Source organism: Bufo bufo, chromosome 5 (assembly GCF_905171765.1).
Source record: "Bufo bufo chromosome 5, aBufBuf1.1, whole genome shotgun sequence".
Taxonomy (NCBI): Eukaryota; Metazoa; Chordata; class Amphibia; order Anura; family Bufonidae; genus Bufo; species Bufo bufo.
In genome coordinates, this window is record NC_053393.1 from 485,224,235 (window position 1) to 485,244,919 (window position 20,685).

General features: G+C 55.5%; 1 protein-coding gene across 1 annotated transcript in view; it reads left to right on the top strand.

Annotated features, from left to right (window-relative positions):
* The window catches only part of DYNC2I1 (dynein 2 intermediate chain 1), a 104,115-nt gene that overhangs the window by 47,069 nt on the left and 36,361 nt on the right, over window positions 1–20,685 (top strand). The window contains exon 15 of the mRNA XM_040434199.1: window positions 4,833–4,995. Within this exon, the coding sequence (XP_040290133.1) occupies window positions 4,833–4,995 (163 nt within the window). The remainder of the gene's footprint in view (window positions 1–4,832; window positions 4,996–20,685) is intronic.

The window sequence follows — 20,685 nt, forward strand, 5'->3', positions numbered from 1 at the left end:
CTTTCCTTGGGGTCTCCCACTTTAAGTGCACCATCTTTGTTCCACCATGTCAGACCCTTCTGCAGCCGCCAAGCCTTGGTACCATGCCTGTACTGCTTGTAGGGAACCCTTTCCCCGGGGGCAGTCTGATCCGCACTGTACTGCATGCCGGGCTCCACCGCAGCCTCAGTCGCCCGCTGTGTCGCTCCCTGCTGCCTCTGACCCGCCTGACTGGGCTAGATCCCTGTCCCAGGCCGTGGAAAGCCTCACTCATGTCGTGGGCCGCCTAATAGACAGGCCACCTACCCCGCAGGACGCCTCTCTGATTGTCGCGCCCTCCGGGTCCACTGCTTCTGCCGCTGCAGCGGGTTCACTCTCTTTTAGTGACCCCTCCCGAGCTAGGCACTCTCAGAAGCGTATTAGAGTAGAGCGAGCCTCCTCCTCGGATGCCTCCCTCTCCCCGCCACGCGTGCGCACCCAGACGAGCCTCTCCTCTCCAAAGGATTCGCTCTCTGAAGGTGAATTGGCGGTTTCAGATTTGGAAATGGACTCGGCCCTGCCGTCCAAGCTAGCCTCAGCGATGGGTCAACTCATCTCTGATATTCGTGACACCTTTAAGGTGCAGGATGATCCCCCTAGCTCGGACGCAGCTAGCGTCTCATTTATCAGACCCAGGCAGGTCTCAAAAGTCTTTCCAATCCACTCTGATTTCTCCTCTGTGGTGTCTAAGGCTTGGGCTCGCCCGGACGCCCGTTTTGTCAACCCCAAGAAGCTGGACATTTGCTATCCTTTTCCAGCCGATGTCGTGGCCACATGGTCTTCCCCACCCAAGGTGGACCCCCCTGTGGCCCGGCTGTCAAAGAACACGGCCATCCCTGTTCCCGACGGGTCCTCTCTTCAGTCAGCGGAGGACCGTCGCATGGAGACCCTTTCTAAGGGCATTTTTGCTGCCTCCGGTTCTGCTCTCAGACCGGTTTTTTGCCTCTGCTTGGGCAGGGAAAGCAATCTCTGCTTGGGGTGCGCAGCTGGAACAGGAGTTGGACTCGGACGTCCCCATCCAGGACCTGCGTTCCTTGGCCCAGCTTATTGTTCGGGCCGGGAATTTTGTTTGTGAGGCCTCCCTTGATGCGGGAGCCCTTATTGCACGCTCCTCCGCCCTGGCAGTTTCCGTCAGGAGGGAGCTCTGGCTGAAGGTTTGGAAAGCGGACGCTGCCTCCAAACGTTCCTTGGCGGGGCTACCGTTTGCGGGTTCCCGCCTTTTCGGGGTCCGCCTAGACGAACTTATTTCGGAGGCCACGGGTGGTAAAAGCACCCATCTTCCTCAACCCCAAGCCAGGGGCGCCCCCCGCGGACGCCCTGGTGCGTCTCGTTTTCGGTCCTCCCGCAGGGCCTCTGGGGCTCCCACCACAGCTGCCGCTTCGGCTCCTCCCCAGGACAAGCATAGGAAGCCGTTTTTTCGGGCGCAGCCCTCCTGGCGCAAGCCGCAGGCTGCCCGCACACCCGCAGCAAAGCAATCCTCTGCCTGAAGGCGCGCCCCCACCCACCCGGGTGGGGGGCCGGCTCCTCCTTTTCAGGGACGTCTGGTTGGCTCACGTCTCCGACGCCTGGGCCCTCGAAATTGTGTGCTCCGGATACAAAATCGAATTTGCATCCTTCCCTCCAGATCGGTTCTTTCGCTCCCGCCCGCCACGGGACCCGAAACGCGCGGTTGCGTTCTCCGCGGCCGTTCAAGCCTTACTGGACAGGGGGGTGATTACCCCCGTTCCTCTAGAGGAAAGGTTCCAAGGGTTCTACTCGAACCTCTTTGTAGTTCCCAAGAAGGGAGGTTCCGTGGGGGACCTCCACTTCCAGTTTGTCGCCCTTCCCTTTGGGCTGGCAACAGCCCCCCGGGTGTTCACCAAGGTCCTGGCCCCGGTTTTGGCCTTACTCCGTTCCAGGGGTGTTTTTCTGCTACCGTACTTGGACGATATCCTCATCAAGGCTCCGTCCCTTTCTCAAACGGTTGCCAGCGTGGATCTCACTCTAGAGACTCTGACGAGGTTCGGTTGGGTCATCAACTTCCCCAAGTCCTCCCTTCCCCCCTCCAGACAACTGGTCTTCCTGGGAATGCTTTTAGACACGGGAGCGGCGGAAGTACGTCTTCCCTCGGAAAAACGTCTGATCCTCCGTGGGGCGGTTCGGGGTCTCCTTCTCCACCGTCGACCGTCCTTCCGCTTCTGCATGCGGGTCTTGGGGCAGATGGTTGCCTGCTTCGAGGCGATCCCGTTTGCGCAGTTTCACTCCCGCCCTCTCCAACGGGCGATCCTCTCCTCCTGGGACAAATCGCCGCAGTCTCTGGATCATCCCTTCCATCTATCGCCTCCGGTGAGGTCATCTCTCCGCTGGTGGTTACAGTCCCCTCTTCTGGGCAGGTCTTTTCTGCCACTCAACTGGTTGGTGGTTACAACCGATGCCAGTCTCTTGGGCTGGGGAGGCGTGTTTCCTCCCCGATCCGTCCAGGGCATTTGGTCTCCATTGGAGTCCAAACTCTCGATCAATGTCCTGGAGCTGAGAGCGGCCCTTTTGTCTCTACGACACTGGACTCATCTGTTGAAGGGTCATCCAGTTCGTGTACAATCGGACAACGCCACGGCTGTGGCGTACATAAACCACCAGGGGGGCACTCGCAGCGCTGCTGCAATGAGGGAGGTCTCCAGCATTCTCCGTTGGGCGGAAGCCCACGTCCCGGCCCTATCGGCAATTTTTATTCCAGGGGTGGACAATTGGGCGGCGGACTTCCTCAGTCGCACCACTGTCGACCCCGGCGAGTGGTCTCTTCACCCGGAGGTATTCGAGGCCATTTGCCTTCGTTGGGGCATACCGGACGTGGACCTCATGGCCTCCAAGTTCAATCACAAGGTCCCCGCCTATCTGTCCAGGGCCAGGGATCCGGGAGCTTGCGGAGCCGACGCCCTCGTTCTTCCTTGGCGAGGCTTCGCGCGTCCATACATATTCCCTCCCATCCCACTCCTGCCCAAGGTCCTTCGGAAGATCGCGGCGGAAGGCGTCTCGGTGATTCTGGTCGCTCCGGACTGGCCCCGCCGGTCTTGGTATGCCGACCTCATGCTGCTCCTGGCAGACGCGCCCTGGCCGCTGCCCGCCAGGGAAGATCTTCTCTCTCAGGGACCGATCTTCCACCCGCGTTTAAGGTCCCTACGTTTGACGGCGTGGTTGTTGAGACCACCGTCCTGACACGTAGGGGTTTTTCTGCGGACGTCGTCCGCACCATGATCCGCGCCCGTAAGCCGTCCTCTTCTAGGATCTATTATAGGACCTGGAGGACCTATTTGGGGTTCTGTGCCGATCTGGGGATTCCTCCGCTCCGCTTTTCTCTCCCCACCGTTTTGTCCTTCCTGCAGAGCGGACTTGCCCAAGGTCTGGGTCTTAGTTCTTTGAAGGGTCAGGTGTCTGCGCTGTCCATTTTGTTTCAGCGCCCACTGGCCCCCCTTGGTCCTGTCAAGACCTTCCTTCAGGGCGTGGCTCACGCGGTTCCCCCGTACCGGCCTCCGGTACCGCCCTGGGACCTGAACCTGGTTCTCTCAGCGCTCCAGGCTTCTCCTTTCGAGCCTCTGCGGACGGTTTCCTTGCGACTTCTGTCCTGCAAGGTTATTTTCCTTGTAGCCGTCACCTCTCTTCGGAGGGTGTCCGAATTGGCTGCACTCTCCTGTCTGGAACCTTTCCTAGTGTTCCACCAGGACAAGGTAGTTCTTCGTCCGGTCCCTTCCTTCCTTCCTAAGGTGGTCTCCGCCTTTCATCTGAACGAGGACATCGTTCTCCCCTCTTTGTGTCCTTCCCCTTCCCACCCTAGGGAGAGGGAGCTTCATCGCCTGGACGTTGTCAGGGCGCTCAAGGTTTACCTGGAGGTAACCAGCTCTTTCAGGCGTACTGACTCGCTCTTTGTGGTTCCGGAGGGGTCGCGCAGACGGTTGGCGGCATCCAAAGTCGCTATCGCCCGTTTTGTCAAGATGGCTGTCACTGAGGCTTATCTCGCCAAGGGCAAGGTTCCGCCCCTCGGTGTTACCGCTCATTCCACTAGAGCGGTCGGGGCTTCCTGGGCTCAGAGAAATCGGGCTTCTACGGAGCAGATTTGCAAGGCGGCCACTTGGTCCTCCTTGCACACCTTCACCAAGTTCTACAGGGTGCATACTCATGCGTCGGCTGACGCTGCTTTAGGCCGTCTGGTGTTGCAGGCGGCAGTTGATTGATGCCTCCGGTGTTGGTCTAGTTTGTTCTGGTCCCTCCCTTCTGGGACTGCTCTGGAACGTCCCATGGTTTCCTGTGTCCCCCAAGGAATATGGGCGAGAAAAGGAGACTTTTGTATTACTTACCAGTAAAGTCTCTTTCTCGCTCTTCCTTGGGGGACACAGCACCCGCCCTTCATTTGGGTTTACAGTTGTGGTTCCGGCTTGGTTGCCCCCGTTGGGGCTTGACGGTTCTTTTTTCCGGTTGGTGGTTATCTTTCACTACTTGGACACGCAACTGGCAGTCTCTTCTCCAGGCTGAAGGGTATAGCTGATGGAGGAGGGGCTTACAGCTTTCACTTAGTGTCACGCCTCCTAGGGAGCAGAGCTATACCCATGGTTTCCTGTGTCCCCCAAGGAAGAGCGAGAAAGAGACTTTACTGGTAAGTAATACAAAAGTCTCCTTATTTTTGGAATGTGAAAGGAGAATGGAGTTTCTGGAGATAACCGTCCAAGCACAGGGAGAGGCAGATATTGTCTCTGGTCGACTTCAAACATGCAAGTCACCAGAACTCACCGCTGATCCACACTACAGGCTGCATTTTCATTGACTTACCTATTGAAATTTTGTAGGTCAGATGTTGCTGTTTCAGCCCAGTAAAGGCATCTCTGGTGTTTGCTGGTACTGTGGATGGTTCTGTTCTGGTATGGGATCTACGGGAGGACTTTAGTATGCACCAGACTATGGGGATTGAAGACACCAACTGGACCTTTAGGTCTGCTACGTTTTCTACAGGTTGGTACTTTCTATTTTGAAGACCTCTGCTTTAGATAACTCCACTTCATATACTGTTAAGGCCTATGGATGTAATAGAGTGGTTCCTTGCTTGTGATGCCACAGTAGGGAGTTGCTCCAAGAGCACCTCTATCTGGATGTCGGTCCACCTTCTCAGGTGGAAACACCTGGTCACAGGCTTACGGTTATATTACATGACCATTCAGACCTTGTGCAGGTTTCTAGCAAAAAAAATTTGGCATAAAAGTGACATCCACCTCTTAAATTTGACATATGTGCAGCAGGTTACACCGCACCCCCTTCCCAGTCATGATAAAAGCATACATTATATGTCATCCAGATGCTTTGAAAATATGTCGCATATGCCTTCATCGTATGCAACTCGATATCTACTCCAAAAACAGATATACTCCAAAGTTTCTACCAGATGGTGATTATCTTCTATTTATTTTGCTCATATCTTCTTCCTTGACTACTTTTTGCTCCGTTAGGGCAGACATGTAATCTGTGACAACTGTTCATCTACAGTGTCTTCTGAAACAAACTTTCTGTCTCCTTATGAGCAGCAGCCTGACCAGTGATGAGACATATCGTAATTTATACCACCTCAGCGTCGCTGTCGCAAAGAATATTTAACACATACTGTTAGAGCAGGCAGTGATCAGGAATGGAGGTTCATAGGAACATTCATTCCTGATTGTTGCCTACTTGTTAGACGCATTTACATGCAGCAGGGATGGATGATGGTGAATGATCCTTACTAGGTTTATTCAGGCCTATAACATTTCTTTGTTTGCTAGCAGCAAATCCCTGTTCATACAGGGTGAGGTGCTGCTAAAGAACAATGATTTTAGGTATTGCATAAAAGATGCGATCACCTGCCGAAGGAGCGTATGCCTTTCTCGCCCATATTCATTGGGGGACACAGAAACCGTGGGTATAGCTATGTCCTCTAGGAGGCGTTGACACTAGTAAAAGCTGTTGGCTCCTCCCCTGGCAGCTATACCCCCTCCAGCCTGGAGAGAGAGCTTCAGTTTTTTCTAGTGTCAATAGGAGGCAAGACCTCCCTGCTCTGCAGGGATCTCCTGAAGATTTTTTATTTTAGTTAATTTTTTTCCTTCTTTTTCAGATGGGAAAACAGTGGACGCCTCGGCTCCCTGTTCTCCCGGGGTCGAGTTGCGCCAGTGCCGGTCACCCGCACTGCTGCCTCCCCTACAGAAGACAAGGTGGACCAGGGCAGCCTCGCTCCCCTGCATCCCGCCAGCCAAGGGGTCACCTATCCAAGCCCCCCTTTTCCAGCGTCCTGCCACTACGGTGCCAGTAGCTGAAGGGGTGACCCTGCTGGACCAGAGAAGGGGTGAAGATGGCGGCAAGACAGAAGATGAGGTGAGTACACGGGACTAGGTGAGTATTAACACCTTCCCCCTCCCTCCCTTCCTCTCCCCTGGGGTTTCTCTGGCATAGTTTTTCCCCTGCCCTCAGGGTTAACTAGGGGGACACAGCAGGCAATACAGCTCTCATAGCTGTGTGGGTAAATGCATTGCCTCTGATGTGAAAGGTCGTGAGTTCGAATCCCAGGAGAATTTTTTTGCCAGGGGCCATTATTATCAAGACCCCTATAACAGTCCCTCTCACTCCCCTCTAGGCCGGTAGACGATTAATAGGGGGTTAATGTGGTTAAAGAGGACCTTTCACCGATTATTACACTATGAACTAACTATACAGATATGTAGAGCGGCGCCCGGGGATCTCACTGCACTTACTATTATCCCTGGGCGCCACTCCGTTCTCCTGCTATGCCCTCCGGTATCTCCGCTCACTAATTCCATCCTTCGGGGTCATCTGGTTGATAATCCTCCACCTGCACGATACAATGGTGGACCTCTGGATCTTCCCAATCACTCTCCCGGGTCGTTTGGTTGATAAGCTCCGCCTGCGCACTACAATGGTGGATCTCCGGACTTCCCAATCTCCCTCCGGGGTCGTTTGGTTGGTTAAGCACGGGCTGCGCAATCCGGTGAGTGTACCTTTAGAAGTTCCAATTCCACCCCCGGGTAGTTAGTTTGGTTGATAGCTCCCACCGGCGAGCCTGCGACTGCCATCGACAAGATTCTGAGAGTTAAGACTGCACACAATGGGCCAGAGCAGGATATTTTCCTCCTCGGTCACCTCCACACCCCCACCCTTCCTCCCTAGGGTCACGCTCAGTCGCACCCTCCTCCGAAGGGGGGGGGGGGGGGAAATCAGTGGTTCGGTCTCTGCCGTGATTCCGGTGCGATCTTCCAAGATGGCGTCCGAGGTAGACAGCAGTACTTGTCGTATGCATTACCCCCTTCCTTGGGCGGAGTATTGCACTACTACTGGATGCAGTACTCCCTTGGATATTACCTCCCTCCATTGGGGTCTAACCGCACTAGAACTGTTTCAGTGCCGGCAGTAAGCGTTCCCCTTTTGATAGGTGGCGGAACTGCATTCCCACTGGGGTCAGTACTTACTGTATGCATTAGCCTCTTCCATAGGTGGCGCTATGGCATTATCCCTGGTTCAGTGTTAACTGTATGTCTTACCCCCTTACGTAGGTGGGGTATTGATACGGGACTCTCCCTATGCCTTGCCCTTTCCGAAAGCGGCGTACTTTCTCTACTTGAATTAGGTTCCTGCTGGATGCATTGCCACCCTTCATAGTGGCGTACTTGCACTACCACTGTGCAGTGCTTGCCGCAAGCATTACCCCCTTTCATTGGTGGGATTATTGCAACATTGCCCCTTCCACTACCGTGGGGAATGAGTACACATCTTGGATGTTGCGCTTCAACTACGTCACGGCTATAGATGCCTTAGCTTCTTCTACAAGTGGGGCATAGCGGGTATCGTTACACGCTGGTGCCCTGTGCTCTTCTTCTAATGGTATTTCGGTGCCGCCAGTGGATACTGTGGCTGTTTCCACGTTGTGTCCTTTTCCTTCGGTGCCGGTTTGGGGCAGAAATATGACTACCTCTCTCTTCAGGGGGTTGCTCAGCGTCACTCATGTGTCCTAGCGTCCCTATGTCCATGGTCCTCCACTGTTCCAATATGTTATCCACTATTCCTGATGTGGGAAGTGGTTGTGCTGGCGCTCTGGTTTGGCTTTGCAGCGTGTTTTCCGCTGGTGCGGTTTTTACGCTGGTACTAGCGTTCGCAGTCGCTGCGGTGGGGCATCCCCTCAGGTAAGGGTTCCACCCTGACGCTGGCTTGGTGGTTGTTCCTGTTCGACGCCCTTCCCAGGTGGAGTGTTTAAGGTTAGCTCTTCTTCCTTGAGGCAGTATGGTACCATGGCTTCTATCGGATTCCTCTAGTCTGCCCCCTCAGTTTGTGCTGGCGGGGCACGCTGCGGCTCCTACGGTACGGGGGTCCTGGAGTAGCCATTACATACTCTGGCTCCTCCTGCACGGCTCTTTCGTCAGGTGACGGACTCTTCTAACGCCGAATTCGGTGGCGTACGCTGCATGGCCTCCTCCTTAGGCGGAGTATGGCGCCGCCACTTTCATCAGGTGGCTACTTCTGTGTAGCGCCTGTCTCAGATGGGAATGGGCTTCGCGCTGCCCCCTTTTCCTTCTGTTTTTTCCTTCTCTGGCTCAGGGTTCACGGTCACTCCACAAACCTTGGTAGCTCCTACGTTACTACTTTCCCTCATCTACATTGATGCAGGGTGTTGGTTCTGTGTTTTTTTTTTCCTCCAGTCTCGTTCCAGACTGACTGTTGGGCTGTGACGTTTTTTCATATTCTCCTATCTACAGGTGAATCCTACCCGTTGGTCCTGGGTGTCCTACCCGTATCTACAACTACCTCTCAAGACTTGACTACTGACTGCCACGTCAGTCCGATGGTAGTCATGCCTTTTCACTGCACTTTCCGTGGCTAGACTATGAGACTCACCACGCCAGGCGGAGCGGGGGTGCTGTCGCGACTCGCCACAGTTGCTGGAGTTTCGTTCCTGGAACAGAACACCCCTTCTATTCTTCCTCCTCGAGGCAGGAGTTTTTCTCTCTTCTTGGTCTCGTCAAAATTTCCGTCGAGCAGCGTTGCTACACCGTCAATACACGGTCGCTGACGGAACTCCTCACCGCCGGTGATTCTCATATCGTCTCTACTTCTACCTATCCAATGTATTGATTCCTTGGCTTGCAGTTGGACACGCCTCATTCAGGCGTTTTTTTTCTTGGTAGTTTTGTCAGCCGGTTTCTCAGTCTCCCTACAAGTCTCTTTGGCTCGAGGGACTTCGGTGGACCAATTACCGTTTCTCGCCCATATTCCTTGGGGGACACAGGAAACCATGGGTATAGCTCTGCTCCCTAGGAGGCGTGACACTAAGCGAAAGCTGTAAGCCCCTCCTCCATCAGCTATACCCTTCAGCTTGGAGAAGAGACTGCCAGTTTTTGCTTAGTGTCCAAGGAGGCAAGACACCCCCTGCTTCGGCAGGGTTGTTTTCCTATGATTTTTTATTTTTACGTTATTTGTTGTTTTTTAATTCGGTTTTTTTCTACCTACAGGGACAACAGAGGCGCATTAGACCCCTCTGTTTCTCCCGGGGTTGAGTTGCGCCAGTGCCGGTAATTCCGCACTGCCGCCTCCCCCACAGAAGACAAGGTGGACCAGGGCAGCCTCGCTCCCCTGCGTCCCGCCAGCTCAGGGTCGCCCGCACGCCAAGTCCCTCCCCCGGCTTCCTGCCACTGCGGTGCCAGGAGCTGAAGGGGCGACCCCCGCTGGATGGACTGAGGGCGAAGACAGCATGGTGAGAGTGGCTGCTCCAGCCTCCCCTTCCTCCCTCCCACCGCTGCTACCAACATGGCCACTGCTACATTGTCCAAGGGGACCTCCACTTCACCGCCCAACCCCGGCCCCCCCCCCCCCCCCCCCCATATCGGGACGTTACCGGGCTTAGTTGGAGGGCAGTTTATCTGGGCAAGTCCTAGAACGCTGCCTTACAGGGGACGGCTGCAGACAAGCAAGCCGTCTGCTACATCCAGGCGCGGCGGGAGCCGTTTTTCTTGGCATGAACGGCGCCATTTCATGGCCGGCACTTCAACATCCTTGGGGGTTAAAATCATTTTGCCGCGCGCGCGCGGCTCTGCTTCGGCTTCAGCGCGGCAGAGGGGGGGCGGAGCTTCCTTACACATTCAGCTCCGTGCCGCTGCGCTCCGCTACTTCCGGGTTCATCTCTCTGCCGTGCGATCCTGAAGCCATTCAGCTCCGTGCTGCTGCCTCTCCTCCACAGCCTCCTCAGTCTGTTCCTCTTACAGCTGCCGCTTGTATCATCCGAGTCTGGTAGGACTGTTAACCCCCTCCGTGCCACAGTACTGTTGCTTGGTTCTCACTTTAAGTGCAACATCTTTCCACCATGTCAGACCCTTCTGCAGCCGCCAAGCCATGGTACCATGCCTGTACTGCTTGTAGGGAACCCTTTCCCCGGGGGCAGTCTGATCCGCACTGTACTGCATGCCGAGCTCCACCGCAGCCTCAGTCGCCCGCTGTGTCGCTCCCTGCTTCCTCTGACCCGCCTGACTGGGCTAGATCCCTGTCCCAGGCCGTGGAAAGCCTCACTCATGTCGTGGGCCGCCTAATAGACAGGCCACCTACCCCGCAGGTCGCCACTCTGACTGTCGCGCCCTCCGGGTCCACTGCTTCTGCCGCTGCAGCGGGTTCACCCTCTCCTAGTGACCCCTCCCGAGCTAGGCACTCTCAGAAGCGTATTAGAGTAGAGCGAGCCTCCTCCTCTGAGGCCTCACTCTCTCCGCCACGCGTGCGCACCCAGACGGGCCTCTCCTCTCCAAAGGATTCGCTCTCTGAAGGTGAATTGGCGGTTTCAGATCTGGAAATGGACTCGGCCCTGCCGTCCAAGCTAGCCTCAGCGATGGGCCAACTCATCTCTGATATTCGTGACACCTTTAAGGTGCAGGATGACCCCCCTAGCTCGGACGCAGCTAGCGTCTCCTTTATCAGACCCAGGCAGGCCTCAAAAGTCTTTCCAATCCACTCTGATTTCTCCTCCGTGGTGTCTAAGGCTTGGGCTCGCCCGGACGCCCGTTTTGTCAACCCAAAGAAGCTGGACATTTGCTATCCTTTTCCAGCCGATGTCGTGGCCACCTGGTCTTCCCCACCCAAGGTGGACCCCCCTGTGGCTCGGCTGTCAAAGAACACGGCCATCCCTGTTCCCGACGGGTCCTCTCTTCAGTCAGCGGAGGACCGTCGCATGGAGACCCTTTCCAAGGGCATTTTTGCTGCCTCCGGTTCTGCTCTCAGACCGGTTTTTGCCTCTGCTTGGGCAGGGAAAGCAATCTCTGCTTGGGGTGCGCAGCTGGAACAGGAGTTGGACTCAGACGTCCCCATCCAGGACCTACGTTCCTTGGCCCAGCTTATTATTCGGGCCGGGAATTTTGTCTGTGAGGCCTCCCTTGATGCGGGAGCCCTTATTGCACGCTCCTCCGCCCTGGCAGTTGCCGTCAGGAGGGAGCTCTGGCTGAAGGTCTGGAAAGCGGACGCTGCCTCCAAACGTTCCTTGGCGGGGCTACCGTTTGCGGGTTCCCGCCTTTTCGGGGTCCGCTTAGACGAACTTATTTCAGAGGCCACGGGTGGTAAAAGCACCCATCTTCCTCAACCCCAAGCCAGGGGCGCCCCCCGCGGACGCCCTGGTGCGTCTCGTTTTCGGTCCTCCCGCAGGGCCTCTGGGGCTCCCACCACAGCTGCCGCTTCGGCTCCTCCCCAGGACAAGCGTAGGAAGCCGTTTTTTCGGGCGCAGCCATCCTGGCGCAAGCCGCAGGCTGCCCGCACACCCGCAGCAAAACAGTCCTCTGCCTGAAGGCGCGCCCCCACCCACCCGGGTGGGGGGCCGGCTCCTCCTTTTCAAGGACGTCTGGATGGCTCACGTCTCCGACGCCTGGGCCCTCGAAATTGTGTCCTCCGGATACAAAATCGAATTTGCATCCTTCCCTCCGGATCGGTTCTTTCGCTCCCGCCCGCCGCGGGACCCGAAAGGCGCGGCTGCGTTCTCCGCGGCCGTTCAAGCCTTACTGGACAGGGGGGTGATTACCCCCGTTCCTCCAGAGGAAAGATTCCAAGGGTTCTACTCGAACCTCTTTGTAGTTCCCAAGAAGGGAGGTTCGGTGCGGCCCATTTTGGACCTCAAAAAGCTCAACCGTTTTCTCCTCCTTCGACGGTTTCGGATGGAGTCCCTCCGCTCCGCGGTGGCTTCCCTGGAGCAGGGAGATTTCATGTCTTCCATCGATATACAGGATGCCTACCTCCATGTTCCGGTAGCCCGGTGTCACCATCGCTTCCTTCGATTCGCCGTGGGGGACCTCCACTTCCAATTTGTCGCCCTTCCCTTTGGGCTGGCAACAGCCCCCCGGGTGTTCACCAAGGTCCTGGCCCCGGTTTTAGCCTTACTCCGTTCCAGGGGTGTTTTTCTGCTACCGTACTTGGACGATATCCTCATCAAGGCTCCGTCCCTTTCTCAAGCGGTTGCCAGCGTGGATCTCACTCTAGAGACTCTGGCGAGGTTCGGTTGGGTCATCAACTTCCCCAAGTCCTCCCTTCCCCCCTCCAGACAACTCGTCTTCCTGGGAATGCTTTTAGACACGGGAGCGGCGGAGGTACGTCTTCCCTCGGAAAAACGTCTGACCCTCCGTGGGGCGGTTCGGGGTCTCCTTCTCCACCGTCGACCGTCTTTCCGCTTCTGCATGCGGGTATTGGGGCAGATGGTTGCCTGCTTCGAGGCGATCCCATTTGCGCAGTTTCACTCCCGCCCTCTCCAACGGGCGATCCTCTCCTCCTGGGACAAATCACCGCAGTCTCTGGATCATCCCTTCCATCTTTCGCCTCCGGTGCGGTCATCTCTCCGCTGGTGGTTACAGTCCCCTCTTCTGGGCAGGTCCTTTCTGCCACTCAACTGGTTGGTGGTTACAACCGATGCCAGTCTCTCGGGCTGGGGAGGCGTGTTTCCTCCCCGATCCGTCCAGGGCATTTGGTCTCCATCGGAGTCCAAACTCTCGATCAATGTCCTGGAACTGAGAGCGGCCCTTCTGTCTCTACGACACTGGACTCATCTGCTGAAGGGTCATCCAGTTCGTGTACAATCAGACAACGCCACGGCTGTGGCGTACATAAACCACCAGGGGGGCACTCGCAGCGCTGCTGCGATGCGGGAGGTCTCCAGCATTCTCCGTTGGGCGGAAGCCCACGTCCCGGCCCTATCTGCAATTTTTATTCCAGGGGTGGACAATTGGGCGGCGGACTTCCTCAGTCGCACCACCGTCGACCCCGGCGAGTGGTCTCTTCACCCGGAGGTATTCGAGGACATTTGCCTTCGTTGGGGCATACCGGACGTGGACCTCATGGCCTCAAAATTCAATCACAAGGTCCCCGCCTATCTGTCCAGGGCCAGGGATCCGGGAGCTTGCGGAGCCGACGCCCTCGTTCTTCCTTGGCGAGGCTTCGCGCGCCCATACATATTCCCTCCCATCCCTCTCCTGCCCAAGGTCCTTCGGAAGATCGCGGCGGAAGGCGTCTCGGTGATTCTGGTCGCTCCGGACTGGCCCCGCCGGTCTTGGTATGCCGACCTCATGCTGCTCCTGGCAGACGCGCCCTGGCCGCTGCCCGCCAGGGAAGATCTTCTCTCTCAGGGACCGATCTTCCACCCGCGTTTAGGGTCCCTACGTTTGACGGCGTGGTTGTTGAGACCACCGTCCTGACACGTAGGGGTTTTTCTGCGGACGTCGTCCGCACCATGATCCGCGCCCGTAAGCCGTCCTCTTCTAGGATCTATTATAGGACCTGGAGGACCTTTTTGGGGTTCTGTGCCGATCTGGGGATTCCTCCGCTCCGCTTTTCTCTCCCCACCGTTTTGTCCTTCCTGCAGAGCGGACTGGCCCAAGGTCTAGGCCTTAGTTCTTTGAAGGGTCAGGTATCTGCGCTGTCCATTTTGTTTCAGCGCCCACTGGCCCCCCTTGGTCCTGTCAAGACCTTCCTTCAGGGCGTGGCTCACGCGGTTCCCCCGTATCGCCCTCCGGTACCGCCCTGGGACCTGAACCTGGTTCTCTCAGCGCTCCAGGCTTCTCCTTTCGAGCCTCTGCGTACGGTTTCCTTGCGACTTCTGTCCTGCAAGGTTATTTTCCTTGTAGCCATCACCTCTCTTCGGAGGGTGTCCGAATTGGCTGCACTCTCCTGTCTGGAACCTTTCCTAGTGTTCCACCAGGACAAGGTGGTTCTTCGTCCGGTCCCTTCCTTCCTTCCTAAGGTGGTCTCCGCCTTTCATCTGAACGAGGACATCGTTCTCCCCTCTTTGTGTCCTTCCCCTTCCCATCCGCGGGAGAGGAAGCTTCATCGCCTGGACGTTGTCAGGGCGCTCAAGATTTACCTGGAAGTAACCAGCTCGTTCAGGCATACTGACTCGCTCTTTGTGGTCCCGGAAGGGTCGCGCAGAGGGATGGCGGCATCCAAAGTTGCTATCGCCCGTTTTGTCAAGATGGCTGTTACTGAGGCTTATCTCGCCAAGGGCAGGGTTCCTCCCCTTGGTGTTACCGCTCACTCCACTAGAGCGGTCGGGGCTTCCTGGGCTCAGAGAAATCGGGCTTCTTCGGAGCAGATTTGCAAGGCGGCCACTTGGTCCTCCTTGCACACCTTCACCAAGTTCTACAGGGTGCATACTCATGCGTCGGCTGACGCTGCTTTAGGCCGTCTGGTGTTGCAGGCGGCAGTTGATTGATGCCTCTGGTGTTGGTCTAGTTTGTTCTGGTCCCTCCCTTCTGGGACTGCTCTGGAACGTCCCATGGTTTCCTGTGTCCCCCAAGGAATATGGGCGAGAAAAGGAGACTTTTGTATTACTTACCAGTAAAGTCTCTTTCTCGCTCTTCCTTGGGGGACACAGCACCCGCCCTTCATTGGGTTACAGTTGTGGTTCCGGCTTGGTTGCCCCCGTTGGGGCTCGACAGTTCCTTTTCCGGTTGGTGGTTATCTTTCACTACTTGGACACGCAACTGGCAGTCTCTTCTCCAGGCTGAAGGGTATAGCTGATGGAGGAGGGGCTTACAGCTTTCGCTTAGTGTCACGCCTCCTAGGGAGCAGAGCTATACCCATGGTTTCCTGTGTCCCCCAAGGAAGAGCGAGAAAGAGACTTTACTGGTAAGTAATACAAAAGTCTCCTTTTCCGGAATTCCCCCTTGAACCCTTGCGGGAGATGTCTCTCCGACTCCGGTCCTGGAATGTAGTTTTTTCTTGTGGCTATCACATCCATCAGACGGATGTCCGGGTTGGGGCGCTTGCAGAGAACCTTCCTGGTTCTTCACAGGGATAAGCGATCCTCCGGCCCGTTTATTCCTTCTCTCGTCTCTGATTTCCATTTCAATGAAGAAATTGTCCTTCCATCACCGTGTCCCTCCCCTTCACACCCTAGGGAACGGGAGTTACACCATTTGGACGTTGTCAGGGCTCTGACGATTTATTTGCCAGCCTCCAGTTCCTTCCGGCGTACGGGCTCCTCTTTTTTGTCATCCCGGAGGGTCCTCGCAAGGTATTGGCGGCCTACAGGGTGGCAATTGCACGTCTGCAATTGCTGAAGCATACTGCACCCGGGGCAGGGTTCCGCCCTTTGGTGTCACGGTCGGAGGATTCAAGGTTCGGCCGTGCAGTTGTGCCAGACGGCTACTGACCTTCTTACACACATTCACAAAAATTTTCCAGGTGCATACTTATGTATCGGCAGGCGCTGCCTTGGGCCGCATGGTCTTGCAGGCGGCAGTTCTTAGTTGCCTGCAGGGACGCTTGCTCCATGTGTCTGTGGTTTTCCCTCCCTGTGGACTGCTCTCGGACGTCCCATGGTCTCTGTGTCCCCCAATGAATATGGGCGAGAAAACAAGATTTTTGTATAACTTACCAGTAAAATCTCTTTCTCGCACCCACCCAGTATTGTTGTTCGGCCACAGTTGTGGCTGTTGCTGGTTAGAACCTAGTTTGGTTCTCGGCATTGGCTGTTCCACCTTTTTTCGTTGGTTTACTTGCTTCTCCTACTGCTTCTCACAAACTGAAGCTCTCTCTCCAGGCTGGAGGGGGTATAGCTGCCAGGGGAGGAGCTAACAGCTTTTACTAGTGTCAACGCCTCCTAGAAGACATAGCTATACCCATGGTCTCTGTGTCCCCCAATGAAGAGCGAGATTAGAGATTTTACTGGTAAGTTATACAAAAATCTTCCGTTCATTGGGGGACACACGCTTGACCATGGGTATAGCTGTTGCCGCTAGGAGGCGGACAATAAGCACAAAGGTGTGAGCTCCTCCCCTTTAGCTATACCCTTCCTACAGGGACTAAGCTAAATCAGTTAATGCAAAAGCAGTAGGAGAAGCAACACAAAAATATATATATACAGTACAGACCAAAAGTTTGGACACCTTCTCATTCAAAGAGTTTTCTTTATTTTCATGACTATGAAAATTGTAGATTCACACTGAAGGCATCAAAACTATGAATTAACACATGTGGGATTATATACATAACAAACAAGTGTGAAACAACTGAAAATATGTCATATTCTAGGTTCTTCAAAGTTGCCACCTTTTGCTTTGATTACTGCTTTGCACACTCTTGGCATTCTCTTGATGAGCTTCAAGAGGTAGTCCCCTGAAATGGTTTTCACTTCACAGGTGTGCCCTGTCAGGTTTAATAAGTGGGATTTCTTGCCTTATAAATGGGGTTGGGACCATCAGTTGCGTTGAGGAGAAGTCAGGTGGATACACAGCTGATAGTCCTACTGAATAGACAGTTAGAATTTGTATTATGGCAAGAAAAAAGCAGCTAAGTAAAGAAAAATAAGTGGCCATCATTACTTTAGGAAATTAAGGTCAGTCAGTCAGCCGAAAAATTGGGAAAACTTTGAAAGTAAGGGCTATTTGACCATGAAGGAGAGTGATTGGGTGCTGCGCCAGATGACCTGGCCTCCACAGTCACCGGACCTGAATCCAATCGAGATGGTTTGGGGTGAGCTGGACCGCAGAGTGAAGGCAAAAGGGCCAACAAGTGCTAAGCATCTCTGGGAACTCCTTCAAGACTGTTGGAAGACCATTTCAGGGGACTACCTCTTGAAGCTCATCAAGAGAATGCCAAGAGTGTGCAAAGCAGTAATCAAAGCAAAAGGTGGCTACTTTGAAGAACCTAGAATATGACATATTTTCATTTGTTTCACACTTGTTTGTTATGTATATAATTCTACATGTGTTAATTTATAGTTTTGATGCCTTCATAGTCATGAAAATAAAGAAAACTCTTTGAATGAGAAGGTGTGTCCAAACATTTGGTCTGTACTGTATATATGCAAACCCAGAACCACACAGGCCTGAAAAGGTCCCCCTAAATAAAAGAATGGGTGGGAGCTGTGTCCCCCAATGAACGGAAGAGAAACAGATTTTACGTTAAGTACAAAAATCTAGTTTCTCATACTTTTTTCCATTGGGGGACACAGACCATGGGTATAACTTAGAGGTATTAGTAGGAGGGACACTATGCAAATACAAAAGAGCTCCTCCTCCTCGGGCTATACCCCCCGACTCCACCAGGAGAAGCTCAGTCTTTGCTTAGTGTCTGGTGAAGGAGGTTGACACTCTCTGATTCTACTCCTTTTTGTTATTTTTATTCTAGATGGGGACACAGGTTGGCATTGCGCCTTCCTGGTCCCCCGTGGAGTGACGGCCGTCGTCTTTGGGACGTTGCCTGGCTGCCTCCATTTCCCCCAAGAAGATAAGTGGATCCGGGCTCGACCTGTTAGCTCCGGCATCCCACCAGCTCCTGGGTCACCTGCCGCTGCCCTCCATCCAGAGCACTGCACTTTTGGAGTCAGACGTCTGAAGAGGTGAACCCTGCTGGTCCTGAACAGAGGGAGAAGACTGCAGGAGCAGATAAGTATACTGCAATCACTCTCTGCCCCCCCCCCCCCTCTTCCCACCCCCTCCCTCCCTGTCTTATGTCTATGGGCCGCCTGGGTGAACTAGAGGGTGTTATCTCTGTACGGGGGTTCTAGGGCATGGAGGCACTATTCTGGCTAATCTCCCTGCTGGGACTCTCGGCTCCCTCTGAGTTTTTTATTTTTATTAATGCGGCATGACTTTTCCCTGGCGGCGCCAGCTGGAGCCGCTTCTATAACTTGCAGCAGCACCCACCAACCGCTCGCTCCGTCAGAGACCTCGGACAGAACGAGGATTTCTCGCCCAGTTTCCTTGGGGGACACAGTTGACCTTGGGTATAGCTCATCTCCCTAGGAGGCGTGACACTAAGTGAAGACTGTTAAGCCCCTCCTCCACAGCTATACCCTCAGCCTGGAGAGAGAGACTGCCAGTTTTTGCTTAGTGTCCAAGGAGGCAAGACACTCCCTGCTCTGCAGGGCTGCTTTCTCCTTGTTTCAATTTTAGATTTTTACTTTTTTATTTTATTTTTGTTCCAGATCATCAGGGATAACAGAGACGCACTAGACCTCTCTGTTCTCCCGGGGTTGAGCTGCGCCAGTGCCGGTCACCCGCACTGCTGCCTCCCCCACAGAAGGCAAGGTGGATCAGGGCAGCCTCGCTCCCCTACATCCCGCCAGCGCAAGGGTCGCCCGCACGCCAAGTCCCTCTCCCAGCGTCCTGCCACTACGGTGCCAGTAGCTGAAGGGGCGACCCTGCTGGAACGGACCGAGGGTGAAGACGACTATGGTGAGAGAGAGGCTTCTCCAGCCCTACGTCCCCCGTCCCCCCCGGTCTCCTGCGTGCCTGACCCTATACTGGGCCTATGGACCCTTCTGCCCATGCTAGACCTAGGCTGGCTCCTGGGCTGTCGCAGGGCGACATTCTGCTCCCTCTCTCCTGGCCTCCAGGACATTGGCACCCTTCTCCCTACAAGAAGAATGCCTAGGGAGCTGCGGAGGTCCGCAACTAGCTGCCCCTGACGGAGGGGTTATGCAGGCGTCCACCCTCACAGACCCGGTCTCAGGGTCCCCCTCCCTCTTACCGGCCACTACTTCAGGGCCAGAGGGCCCGCGCCTTGCTGCCACTGACCCTCCCTACTCTCACGGGCACCGTTCCAGGGGAAAGGAGGTTGTAGCTGCCGGCCATATGGAGCGCTGTTCTAGGCAGGTGCCCGCTCCAGGGGTGAAATGGCTGCCGGGTGCAGGGTCCTCACTTCCGGACAGCTGGGTGGGCACCGCGGCCTGCAAATGAGCGCTTCAACAGCCCCGGCCGACCGTCGGAACAAAACTTGTGTTCCACTTCAAGGCCGCGATCCCGCTCTATCCGGGTCCCCGGCTCGCGGGGTGGGCACCCGCGGCCGGTATGTGCCGCTCCGTAGGCCCGGCTGGTACTTTAAGTACTGTGCGGCCCCGGTCATCCGGGCGCCGCTAAAAATTTAGGCCCCGGCTCTTCCGGCCCGCGGGGTGGGCACCCGCGGCCGGTATGTGCCGCTCCGTAGGCCGGCCGGTACTTTAAATACTGTGCGGCCCCGGTCAGCCGGGCGCCGCTAAAAATTTAGGCCCCAGCTTCACGGCCTACTAGGCCGCAAAATTCAGGCCTCTGTTGGAGGGGGCTGGAACTTCTCCAGGCGCGAATTCTTCCCGCCTGGAGGTTCCCCCGCCCCCAGAGGATCGCAGTGCCGCCCCCCAGGCCGGATCCCTGTTAACCCTTTGGGTACAGGCCGGCTTCCGATGGGCCTGTATGGGTGGATCTGTGCCCTGTAGGTGGCCCCTCTTTTATTTTATTTTTTTTTCTGCCTCAGTGAGGCTGTGTGTTAAAAAAAAAAAAAAAAAAATTTTTTATTATATATATGACTTGTGGGCTGCGCAGGACGCTGCAGCCTCATCTCAGAGTGCTGCCTGTATACATGCCCCCCTTCCATAGGCGGCATGGTGTCGCGCTCCCCGGCTGCGGCGCTGCCAGGGTCTTTTTTCCCCTTCTAGGCGGTTTCTTGCCCTCTCCGCGCTACGGCGCTGGTCAAGTGCATGCTTTTTCTGTAGGCAACATTCGTCACCCTCTCCAGTTATGGTGCCTGCCATGTGCAGGACCCCCCTCCTGGGCGGGATACTGCACTCTCCCTAACTGCGGGTCGGCCTTGTGCATGATCCCCCTTTCATTGGCGGCCTACTGCAGTTTCTCTGGATACAATGCTGGCCATGTGCACGACCCCCTTCCATAGGTGGAACACGGCACTCTCACTGGATTCGCTGCCTGCCATAGGCATGACTCCCTTCTGTGGACGGCATTCGGCACTCTCACTGGATTCACTGTCAGCCATGTGCATGACCACCTTACATAGGCGGTATGATGTACTCTCATTGGATTCACTGCCGGCCTTGGGCATGCCTCCTTCCCGGGTGGCGGCATACATACACTCCCTCGGTCGGTGGTTGTTCTCTCGCCGGTACATTGTTGGCCATGTGCATGACCCCTATACATAGCGGGGTGCTTGCACTCTCTCTGGATCCGCGGCCGGCCATATGCATGACCCCTCTTCTGTGGGCGGTGTACGCACTCTCACTGGATTCGCTGCCGGCCATGGGCATGCCTCCTTCGGTGGCATACACACTTTCTCACCGACTGCTCGCATTCTCCCTGGATGCGATGCTGGCCATGTGCATGACCCCCCCCCCCCCCCCCCCTTCCTTTTCTGGGCGGCATACTACACTCTCACCAGATACGTTGCTGG